Genomic DNA, 11,624 nt, shown 5'->3' on the forward strand with positions numbered 1-11,624 from the left:
TGTCTGTCTGTCTGTCTGTCTGTCTGTCTCTCAAAGGGACCTGCATGTGTAGAAATGCTACGATCACATGCCACACGCCATCACACACAGCATGAATATAACGAGATGTGAAACCTGTCAGGCACAATCCAATAACCCAGGTATCCAAGAAGAACTAATACCGGAAAAATAAATAGAGATGTTCTACCCCTATATTGAAAAACAAATATTAAAAAGACTCTCCCCTGTTTGAGAGCTTGTAGGCAGCCTCCCGTCTCTCCTGTCTTGTAGTCAGTCTCCCATCTCTCCTGTCTTGTAGTCAGTCTCCTGTCTCTCCTGTCTTGTAGTCAGTGTCCCGTCTCTCCTGTCTTGTAGGCAGCCTCCCGTCTCTCCTGTCTTGTAGTCAGTCCCAGTCTCTCCTGTCTTGTAGTCAGTGTCCCATCTTTCCTGTCTTGTAGGCAGCCTCCCGTCTCTCCTGTCTTGTAGGCAGCCTCCCGTCTCTCCTGTCTTGTAGGCAGCCTCCCGTCTCTCCTGTCTTGTAGTCAGCCTCCCGTCTCTCCTGTCTTGTAGGCAGCCTCCCGTCTCTCCTGTCTTGTAGGCAGCCTCCCGTCTCTCCTGTCTTGTAGGCAGCCTCCCGTATCTCCTGTCTTGTAGGCAGCCTCCCGTCTCTCCTGTCTTGTAGGCAGCCTCCCGTCTCTCCTGTCTTGTAGGCAGCCTCCCGTCTCTCCTGTCTTGTAGGCAGCCTCCCGTCTCTCCTGTCTTGTAGTCAGCCTCCCGTCTCTCCTGTCTTGTAGTCAGTCTCCTGTCTCTCCTGTCTTGTAGTCAGTCTCCTGTCTCTCCTGTCTTGTAGTCAGTCTCCTGTCTCTCCTGTCTTGTAGTCAGTCTCCTGTCTCTCCTGTCTTGTAGGCAGCCTCCCGTCTCTCCTGTCTTGTAGTCAGTCTCCTGTCTCTCTTGTCTATCCTGTCTTGTAGTCAGTCCCAGTCTCTCCTGTCTTGTAGTCAGTCTCCTGTCTCTCCTGTCTTGTAGTCAGTCTCCTGTCTCTCCTGTCTCTCCTGTCTTGTAGTCAGTCTCCTGTCTCTCCTGTCTCTCCTGTCTTGTAGTCAGTCCCAGTCTCTCCTGTCTTGTAGTCAGTCTCCTGTCTCTCCTGTCTTCTAGTCAGTCTCCTGTCTCTCCTGTCTTCTAGTCAGTCTCCTGTCTCTCCTGTCTTGTAGTCAGTGTCCCGTCTCTCCTGTCTTGTAGTCAGTCTCCTGTCTTGTAGTCAGTCTCCTGTCTCTCCTGTCTTGTAGTCAGTGTCCCGTCTCTCCTGTCTTGTAGTCAGTCTCCTGTCTCTCCTGTCTTGTAGTCAGTCTCCTGTCTTGTAGGCAGTCTCCTGTCTCTCTTGTCTTGTAGTCAGTCTCCCGTCTCTCCTGTTTTGTAGTCAGTGTCCTGTCTCTCCTGTCTTGTAGTCAGTCTCCTGTCTCTCCTGTCTTGTAGTCAGTGTCCCGTCTCTCCTGTCTTGTGGTCAGTCTCCTGTCTCTCCTGTCTTCTAGTCAGTGTCCTGTCTCTCCTGTCTTGTAGTCAGTCTCCCGTCTCTCCTGTATGAACCTATGGGCCCAGTTGACACACTGCTAAAGGGTTGGGTTCAAATCACGGCCCAAAAGGACAAAACCAAAATCACTTCCCTTTCTTGAATGATATTTCACAACCACCAGACCGCGTTTACCATTAGAGGCCTTTTAAATACCGTGACAGTACACACACACACACACACACACACACACACATAAATACACGACACAGAACTCTTCCTGTCCGTTCTTTACAAAACAAAATATGCCGACTGTCCAGTTCTCTCGTCTCAATAAAGTTTTCCCCACGCAGTTTTGTCGTTAGTCCCTCCAGTAAAAACTCCCCACTACATTTCCAGCTCTGCTATTGGTTGGGGAAGAACTCTTCCATCCAACCGTCACTTGAGTCCAAGTCTGCCCCTGTCCCGTCGGCCAATCCGAACCCTCCGCCCGACGGCGCCACCTGCCCGCCAACGTATCCATAAGATGACAGGTCCTGACTAGACGTCCTCTGGTAGCCCTGAGGCTGACCTCCGACCCCTACCCCTCCTTGTCCCACATACCCTCCTCCACCTCCAGGGCCCACCCCCATCGCCGGCCCCTGTCCAAAGGCCCCCATGTTGGGCACGCCCTGGCCCATCACCCCCTGTCCCGGCATTACCATGGGTCTGGGCTGGTTGGTCCTTGGCTGTCCTGGTCCAGCCATGCCCGCCGCAGGGTTCATAGCCCTGGGGTCCATGGGCCCGGCCATGCCCGCCGCAGGGTTCATAGCCCTGGGGTCCATGGGCTGGCCCTGACCCATAGCCTGGGGGTGGCCCTGTGGGTGCCCAGGGAAGTGTTGCTTGGCCAGGCGTGGGTGTGGAGGCTGCTGTCCGGGTCCAGGCTGCATGGAGCCGTAGCCCCCCTGGGCCGAGCCAAAGCCCACCATATCGCCTGTAGTCCTGCCTGGTCCTCCTACCCCTCCTGGCCCTCCCATCCCCTGGAGGGACTGCCCCTGCTGGGGTGGCCACCCTCCCATCCCTCCCTGTGGTCCTCCTCCTCCCGGTCCTCCTCCAATTCCCAGCATGCCCTGCAACCTCTGGGCCTGGGCTTTGGGCGGCCCCTCGAGGGGCTGCTGGGACATGGAGTTGATCATCATCCCCTGTGGTCCTCCGTATCCTCCTCCTCCTCCAACCCCTCCTCCCGCCTGCCTCTGGACCCGCGTCACTGGGTTGTGTCCTGGTGGAAGACCCATGGAGGCCTGGACGCTTTGGTTCTGGTGCTGCATCATTTGGCTCATGGAGGGGTTGAGGCTGTAGAGGGACTGCTGGCCGGCTCCCTGCCCGCCGTAGGGGAGGCCCATGTCGGGTTGGGGACCCACCGAGCCACCTGGGATGCCCTGGTTCATCTGGACCATCTGCTGGTTCTGTTGTTGTTGTTGTTGTTGTTGGAGGAGGCGGGTGGCGCGGATGTTCTGGAGAGCCTGGCTCCTCACCGCCATCTCCTGGGGTGATCCTGGTGGGACAGAAAGGCAAGAGGAGAGGTTAGAGGTGAGAAAGAAAGAAGCAGACAGGAGGAGAGAGAGAGAGGGGGGGACAGGAGGGGAGGAGAGAGAGGGGACAGGGGGGGAGCAGAGAGAGGGGACAGGGGGGAGGAGAGAGAGGGGACAGGAGGGGAGGAGAGAGAGGGGACAGGAGGGGAGGAGAGAGAGGGGACAGGGGGGTAGGAGAGAGAGGGGACAGGGGGGGAGGAGAGAGAGGGGACAGGGGGGGAGGAGAGAGAGGGGACAGGAAGGGAGGAGAGAGAGGGGGGACAGGAGGGGAGGAGAGAGAAGGAGGACAGGAGGGGAGGAGAGAAAGAGGACAGGAGGGGAGGAGAGAGAGGACAGGGGGGGGAGAGAGAGGGGACAGGGGGGGAGAAGAGAGAGAGGACAGGAGGGCAGGAGAGAGAGGGGACAGGGGGGGAGGAGAGAGAGGGGACAGGGGGAGGAGAGAGAGAGGACAGGAGGGGAGGAGAGGAGAGGAGAGAGAGAGGACAGGAGGGGAGGGATGGGAGTAGAGCGAGGGGACAGGAGGAGAGAGGACAGGGGGGAGGAGAGAGGACAGGGGGGAGGAGAGAGAGGACAGGAGGGGAGGAGAGAGAGAGGACAGGGGGGAGGAGAGAGAGGACAGGAGGGAGGAGAGAGGGGACAGGAGGAGAGGAGAGAGAGGGGACAGGAGGAGAGGAGAGAGAGGACAGGAGGGGAGGAGAGAGAGGACAGGAGGGGAGGAGAGAGAGGACAGGAGGGAAGGAGAGAGAGAGGACAGGAGGGGAGGAGAGAGAGGACAGGAGGGAAGGAGAGCGAGAGGACAGGAGGGTAGGAGAGAGAGGACAGGAGGGTAGGAGAGAGAGGACAGGAGGGGAGGAGAGAGAGGGGACAGGAGGGGAGGAGAGAGAGAGGACAGGAGGGAAGGAGAGAGAGAGGACAGGAGGGGAGGAGAGATAGAGGACAGGAGGGGAGGAGAGAGAGGACAGGAGGGGAGGAGAGAGGATAGGAGGGGAGAGAGAGAGGACAGGAGGGGAGGAGAGAGAGGGGAGGAGGGGAGGAGGGGAGGAGAGAGAGAGAGAGGACAGGAGGGGAGGAGAGAGAGAGGACAGGAGGGGAGGAGAGAGAGAGGACAGGAGCGAAGGAGAGAGAGAGGACAGGAGGGAAGGAGAGAGAGGACAGGAGGGGAGGAGAGAGGATAGGAGGGGAGAGAGAGAGGACAGGAGGTTAGGAGAGAGAGGACAGGAGGGGAGGAGGGAGGACAGTAGGAGAGGAGAGAAAGAGGACAGTAGGAGAGGAGGAGAGGACAGGAGGAGAGAGAAGAGGTGTGCTAAAGACCAACAGAGTGGTCACTGAGGTTTCTGTGATCAATTTGTCCTTTTATTCATAGTTTGATTACTTCTTATAAGGTCACCAATATTCCACATGTGAAGTACATGATGTTGTTATCCAGAATGGAAAGACAAGCAGAGAGAACTAGACACAGACGACGTGAGCGAGGCACTCTTTAACTCTGGAAAGGTATCACGTCTGACCATTAAGTGCTGAGTGTTACGTACCAAACCAAAGTTGAAGCTAAATCAACTGGAAAGGAGAATATCTCCAACCCCTCCCTCCCTCTCTCTCTCTCCTCCCTCCCTCCCTCCCTCCCTCCCTCTCTCTCTCCCACCCTCTCTCTCTCTCTCCTCCCTCCCTCCCTCCCTCCCTCCCTCCCTCCCTCTCTCCAGCCCCCCTCCCTCCCTCCCTATATTAGCACCAGAAACTTGGCGTTAGCAGGTCGAGGAAAGGAGGGGAAGGAACACTAGCATGGAAATGTTTTTATATCTCCAATAAACCTCTTCTGACACCATTTCACTTATCGTCTGGGACATGGCCAGGCCAGGCCAGGCCAGGCCATGTCCCAGACGATAAGAATACAAGATCATTCCCAGAATACAAGATCATTCCAAAACTTCTCCCGAGTACATTGCCAGAAAAAAAATAAAACGTGAAAAAAACAACAATATATTGACAATATACCAGCTTTGGCCTGGCCTGCCTGCCTGCCTGCCTGTCTGCCTGTCTGCCTGTCTGTCTGTCTGCCTGTCTGTCTGCCTGTCTGTCTGTCTGTCTGTCTGTCTGCCTGTCTGTCTGCCTGTCTGTCTGCCTGTCTGTCTGTCTGTCTGTCTGACTCAGTCACTAGACTGTCTCAGTGCACTACCTTTGGCCAGGGTCACATAAACCATCTAGCCATCAGTAGAGCACTTTATAGGGGAATATATAGCCTGGTTACCAGTCTGTTTGTGCTAACATTCCAAATGTAAAGAAAGAGAGAAAAGGCCATTCCCACAGGAGTTTCTGACTGACAGAGTGGCACCTGCTGACCACCACGACTTAACCAGGAAGTCCAGTTGGACCCTGATCTGAGACCAGTCTCTACAAAACAAGACCTGACCTCACCAGCTGTGCTTCCATGAACTTGTCCAAAGATGTGGAGAAAGTTTGCATAGAAAACAGATGGCTGCTGTGGTGCCTTTCAATGTTACCATCCTGTGTCTATGAAAACAGATGGCTGCTGTGGTGCCTTTCAATGTTACTATCCTGTGTCTATTAAAACAGATGGCTGCTGTGGTGCCTTTCAATGTTACTATCCTGTGTCTATTAAAACAGATGGCTGCTGTGGTGCCTTTCAATGTTACTATCCTGTGTCTATTAAAACAGATGGCTGCTGTGGTGCCTTTCAATGTTACTATCCTGTGTCTATTAAAACAGATGGCTGCTGTGGTGCCTTTCAATGTTACTATCCTGTGTCTATTAAAACAGATGGATGTTGGAAGTGTTTCCATTAAGGCTGACAGTCTGTCTGTCCTCCTCCTGTCTGTCCTCCTCCTGTCTGTTTCATGTCTCAGGTAGCCTGTCTGTCCTCCTCCTGTCTGTTTCATGTCTCAGGTAGCCTGTCTGTCCTCCTCCTGTCTGTTTCATGTCTCAGGTAGCCTGTCTGTCCTCCTATCTGTATCATGTCTCAGGTAGCCAGTCTGTCCTCCTCCTGTCTGTCCTCCTCCTATCTGTTTCATGTCTCAGGTAGCCAGTCTGTCCTCCTCCTGTCTGTCCTCCTCCTGTCTGTTTCATGTCTCAGGTAGCCTGTCTGTCCTCCTCCTGTCTGTCCTCCTCCTATCTGTCCTCCTCCTGTCTGTTTCATGTCTCAGGTAGCCTGTCTGTCCTCCTGTCTGTTTCATGTCTCAGGTAGCCCGTCTGTCCTCCTCCTGTCTGTTTCATGTCTCAGGTAGCCAGTCTGTCCTCCTCCTATCTGTATCATGTCTCAGGTAGCCTGTCTGTCCTCCTATCTGTATCATGTCTCAGGTAGCCAGTCTGTCCTCCTCCTGTCTGTCCTCCACCTATCTGTTTCATGTCTCAGGTAGCTCGTCTGTCCTCCTCCTGTCTGTTTCATGTCTCAGGTAGCCCGTCTGTCCTCCTCTTGTCTGTTTCATGTCTCAGGTAGCCAGTCTGTCCTCCTCCTATCTGTATCATGTCTCAGGTAGCCTGTCTGTCCTCCTATCTGTATCATGTCTCAGGTAGCCAGTCTGTCCTCCTCCTGTCTGTCCTCCTCCTATCTGTTTCATGTCTCAGGTAGCCCGTCTGTCCTCCTCCTGTCTGTATCATGTCTCAGGTAGCCTGTCTGTCCTCCTGTCTGTTTCATGTCTCAGGTAGCCCGTCTGTCCTCCTCCTGTCTGTTTCATGTCTCAGGTAGCCAGTCTGTCCTCCTCCTATCTGTATCATGTCTCAGGTAGCCTGTCTGTCCTCCTATCTGTATCATGTCTCAGGTAGCCAGTCTGTCCTCCTTCTGTCTGTCCTCCTCCTTTCTGTTTCATGTCTCAGGTAGCCCGTCTGTCCTCCTCCTGTCTGTATCATGTCTCAGGTAGCTCGTCTGTCCTCCTCCTGTCTGTATCATGTCTCAGGTAGCCAGTCTGTTCTCCTCCTGTCTGTCCTCCTCCTATCTGTTTCATGTCTCAGGTAGCCTGTCTGTCCTCCTCCTGTCTGTATCATGTCTCAGGTAGCCCGTCTGTCCTCCTCCTGTCTGTATCATGTCTCAGGTAGCCAGTCTGTCCTCCTCCTGTCTGTCCTCCTCCTATCTGTTTCATGTCTCAGGTAGCCCGTCTGTCCTCCTCCTGTCTGTATCATGTCTCAGGTAGCCTGTCTGTCCTCCTGTCTGTTTCATGTCTCAGGTAGCCCGTCTGTCCTCCTCCTGTCTGTTTCATGTCTCAGGTAGCCAGTCTGTCCTCCTCCTATCTGTATCATGTCTCAGGTAGCCTGTCTGTCCTCCTATCTGTATCATGTCTCAGGTAGCCAGTCTGTCCTCCTCCTGTCTGTCCTCCTCCTTTCTGTTTCATGTCTCAGGTAGCCCGTCTGTCCTCCTCCTGTCTGTATCATGTCTCAGGTAGCCAGTCTGTTCTCCTCCTGTCTGTCCTCCTCCTGTCTTTATCATGTCTCAGGTAGCCCGTCTGTCCTCCTCCTGTCTGTATCATGTCTCAGGTAGCCAGTCTGTTCTCCTCCTGTCTGTCCTCCTCCTATCTGTTTCATGTCTCAGGTAGCCCGTCTGTCCTCCTCCTGTCTGTATCATGTCTCAGGTAGCCAGTCTGTCCTCCTCCTGTCTGTCCTCCTCCTGTCTGTTTCATGTCTCAGGTAGCCCGTCTGTCCTCCTCCTGTCTGTATCATGTCTCAGGTAGCCAGTGAAAGCCAGCATGGATAGAATGCAATAATTGTCTAACATTTGCCATGTTCTAATAACTGTCATGTGCCAACGTATCTCCACGGTCCGACGATCTCCACGGCCCGGCTCCACGGCCCGGCTCCACGGCCCGGCTCCATGGCCCGAGCCGCGGTGAACCTGCACACTGGACCCGAAATAATATGGTGGAACTTGCATCCAAACAGAAAAGCAAGGAGAAGATATTCAGGTTGAAATAGGTTTGTTTGTGTAGTTTTATAGTTATGAATGAAATGTGTAGTGTAGTTTTATAGTTATGAATGAACTGTGTAGACTAGTGTAGTTTTATAGTTATGAATGAACTGTGTAGACTAGTGTAGTTTTATAGTTATGTGATGACATCACGTGCCCGCGTCCCTTCAAAAGTATTCAGCTATCCTCGTTTACTCAGAAAAACACTGTTTACGTAATAATTTGTCTCAATACAGGAAGTCGAAGGGATAAACATCCGGACACCTCTCTCTCTGTCTCTCCCCTCTCTCTGTCTCCCCTCTCTCTCAGTCTCCCCTCTCCTCAGTCTCCCCTCTCCTCAGTCTCCCCTCTCCTCAGTCTCCCCTCTCTCTCAGTCTCCCCTCTCTCTCAGTCTCCCCTCTCTCTCAGTCTCCCCTCTCCTCAGTCTCCCCTCTCTCTCAGTCTCCCCTCTCTCTCAGTCTCCCCTCTCTCTCTGTCTCTCCTCTCTCTCTCTGTCTCCCCTCTCTCTCTGTCTCTCCTCTCTCTCAGTCTCCCCTCTCTCTCAGTCTCCCCTCTCTCTCAGTCTCCCCTCTCTCTCAGTCTCCCCTCTCTCTCTGTCTCTCCTCTCTCTCTCTGTCTCCCCTCTCTCTCTGTCTCTCCTCTCTCTCTGTCTCCCCTCTCCTCAGTCTCCCCTCTCCTCAGTCTCCCCTCTCTCTCAGTCTCCCCTCTCTCTCAGTCTCCCCTCTCTCTCAGTCTCCCCTCTCTCTCAGTCTCCCCTCTCTCTCAGTCTCCCCTCTCTCTCAGTCTCCCCTCTCTCTCAGTCTCCCCTCTCTCTCTGTCTCTCCTCTCTCTCTCTCTGTCTCCCCTCTCTCTCTGTCTCTCCTCTCTCTCTGTCTCCCCTCTCTCTCAGTCTCCCCTCTCTCTCAGCCTCCCCTCTCTCTCCGCCTTCCTTCCCTCTCTCTGTCTCCCCTCTCTCTCAGCCTCCCCTCTCTCTCAGTCTCCCCTCTCTCTCCGTCTCCCCTCTCTCTCCGTCTCCCCTCTCTCTCCGTCTCCCCTCTCCTCAGTCTCCCCTCTCTCTCAGTCTCCCCTCTCTCTCAGTCTCCCCTCTCTCTCAGTCTCCCCTCTCTCTCAGTCTCCCCTCTCTCTCTGTCTCTCCTCTCTCTCTCTGTCTCCCCTCTCTCTCTGTCTCTCCTCTCTCTCTGTCTCCCCTCTCTCTCTGTCTCCCCTCTCTCTCTGTCTCTCTCTCTCTGTCTCTCCCCTCTCTCTCCGCCTCCCCTCTCTCTGTCTCTCCCCTCTCTCTCTGTCTCTCCTCTCTCTCTCCCCTCTCTCTCTGTCTCTCTCTCTCTGTCTCTCCCCTCTCTCTCCGCCTCCCCTCTCTCTGTCTCTCCCCTCTCTCTCTGTCTCTCCTCTCTCTCTCCCCTCTCTCTCTGTCTCTCCCCTCTCTCTCTGTCTCCCCTCTCTCTCTGTCTCTCCTCTCTCTCTGTCTCCCCTCTCTCTCTGTCTCTCCTCTCTCTCTGTCTCCCCTCTCTCTCTGTCTCTACCCTCTCTCTCCGCCTCCCCTCTCTCTGTCTCTCTCCTCTCTCTCTGTATCTCCCATCTCCTCAGTCTCCCCTCTCTCTCTGTCTCCCCTCTCTCTCAGCCTCCCCTCTCTCTCCGCCTTCCTTCCCTCTCTCTCAGTCTCCCCTCTCTCTCAGCCTCCCCTCTCTCTCAGTCTCCCCTCTCTCTCCGTCTCCCCTCTCTCTCCGTCTCCCCTCTCTCTCCGCCTCCCCTCTCTCTCCGCCTCCCCTCTCTCTCTGTCTCTGCTCTCTCTGTCTCTGCTCTCTCTGTCTCTGCTCTCTCTCTGTCTCTCCCCTCTCTCTGTCTCCCCTCTCTCTCCGCCTCCCCTCTCTCTGTCTCTCTCTCCTCTCTCTGTCTCTCTGTATCTCCCGTCTCCTCAGTCTCCCCTCTCTCTCAGCCTCCCCTCTCTCTCCGCCTTCCTTCCCTCTCTCTGTCTCCCCTCTCCTCAGTCTCCCCTCTCTCTCAGTCTCCCCTCTCTCTGTCTCTGCTCTCTCTGTCTCTGCTCTCTCTCTGTCTCTCCCCTCTCTCTGTCTCCCCTCTCTCTCCGCCTCCCCTCTCTCTGTCTCTCTCCTCTCTCTCTGTCTCTCTGTATCTCCCGTCTCCTCAGTCTCCCCTCTCTCTCAGCCTCCCCTCTCTCTCCGTCTCCCCTCTCTCTCTGTCTCTCCTCTCTCTCTCTGTCTCCCCTCTCTCTCTGTCTCTCCTCTCTCTCTGTCTCCCCTCTCTCTCTGTCTCCCCTCTCTCTCAGTCTCCCCTCTCTCTCTGTCTCCCCTCTCTCTCAGTCTCTCCTCTCTCTCTCTGTCTCCCCTCTCTCTCTGTCTCTCCTCTCTCTCTGTCTCTCCTCTCTCTCTCCCTCTCTCTCTGTCTCTCTCTCTCTGTCTCTCCCCTCTCTCTCCGCCTCCCCTCTCTCTGTCTCTCCCCTCTCTCTCTGTCTCTCCTCTCTCTCTCCCTCTCTCTCTGTCTCTCCCCTCTCTCTCTGTCTCCCCTCTCTCTCTGTCTCTCCTCTCTCTCTGTCTCCCCTCTCTCTCTGTCTCTCCTCTCTCTCTGTCTCCCCTCTCTCTCTGTCTCTACCCTCTCTCTCCGCCTCCCCTCTCTCTGTCTCTCTCCTCTCTCTCTGTATCTCCCATCTCCTCAGTCTCCCCTCTCTCTCTGTCTCCCCTCTCTCTCAGCCTCCCCTCTCTCTCTGCCTTCCTTCCCTCTCTCTCAGTCTCCCCTCTCTCTCAGCCTCCCCTCTCTCTCAGTCTCCCCTCTCTCTCCGTCTCCCCTCTCTCTCCGTCTCCCCTCTCTCTCCGCCTCCCCTCTCTCTCCGCCTCCCCTCTCTCTCCGCCTCCCCTCTCTCTCTGTCTCTGCTCTCTCTGTCTCTGCTCTCTCTGTCTCTGCTCTCTCTCTGTCTCTCCCCTCTCTCTGTCTCCCCTCTCTCTCCGCCTCCCCTCTCTCTGTCTCTCTCCTCTCTCTCTGTCTCTCTGTATCTCCCGTCTCCTCAGTCTCCCCTCTCTCTCAGCCTCCCCTCTCTCTCCGCCTTCCTTCCCTCTCTCTGTCTCCCCTCTCTCTCAGCCTCCCCTCTCTCTCAGTCTCCCCTCTCTCTCCGTCTCCCCTCTCTCTCCGTCTCCCCTCTCTCTCCGCCTCCCCTCTCTCTCCGCCTCCCCTCTCTCTCCGCCTCCCCTCTCTCTCCGCCTCCCCTCTCTCTCAGTCTCTGCTCTCTCTGTCTCTGCTCTCTCTGTCTCCCCTCTCTCAGTCTCCCCTCTCTCTCCGTCTCCCCTCTCTCGCTGTCTCCCCTCTCTCTCAGCCTCCCCTCTCTCTCAGCCTCCCTCTCTCTCTGTCTCCCCTCTCTGTCTCCTCTCTCTCTCTGTCTCCCCTCTCTCTGTCTCGCTTCTAACACTCCCTCTCCCTCTCTCTGTCTCCCCTCTCTCTCTGTCTCTCCCTCTCTATGTCTCTCCCTCTCTCCCCTCTCTCTCTGTCTATCCCTCTCTCTCTCCCTCCCTCCCTCTCTCTGTCCCTCCCTCCCTCCCTCTCTCTCTCTCTCCCCTCTCTCCCTCCCTCCCTCCCTCTGTCCCTCCCTCCCTCTCTCTGTCCCTCCCTCCCTTCCTCTTTCTGTCCCTCCCTCCCTTCCTCTCTCTGTCCCTCC

The 11,624-nt window shown here is 55.5% G+C and overlaps 1 protein-coding gene across 2 annotated transcripts in view; it reads right to left on the bottom strand.

The window, feature by feature from the left end:
• Window positions 1-730: 730 nt before the first annotated feature.
• LOC139419142 (mastermind-like protein 3) overlaps window positions 731-11,624 on the bottom strand; it is a 224,375-nt gene continuing 213,481 nt past the window's right edge. For both annotated transcript variants that reach the window (XM_071169103.1, XM_071169104.1), the window contains exon 6: window positions 731-3,020. In XM_071169103.1, coding sequence (XP_071025204.1) covers window positions 1,891-3,020 — 1,130 coding nt within the window. In that variant the 3' untranslated portion in view covers window positions 731-1,890. The remainder of the gene's footprint in view (window positions 3,021-11,624) is intronic.

This window comes from Oncorhynchus clarkii, chromosome 10, assembly GCF_045791955.1.
Source record: "Oncorhynchus clarkii lewisi isolate Uvic-CL-2024 chromosome 10, UVic_Ocla_1.0, whole genome shotgun sequence".
Taxonomy (NCBI): domain Eukaryota; kingdom Metazoa; phylum Chordata; class Actinopteri; order Salmoniformes; family Salmonidae; genus Oncorhynchus; species Oncorhynchus clarkii.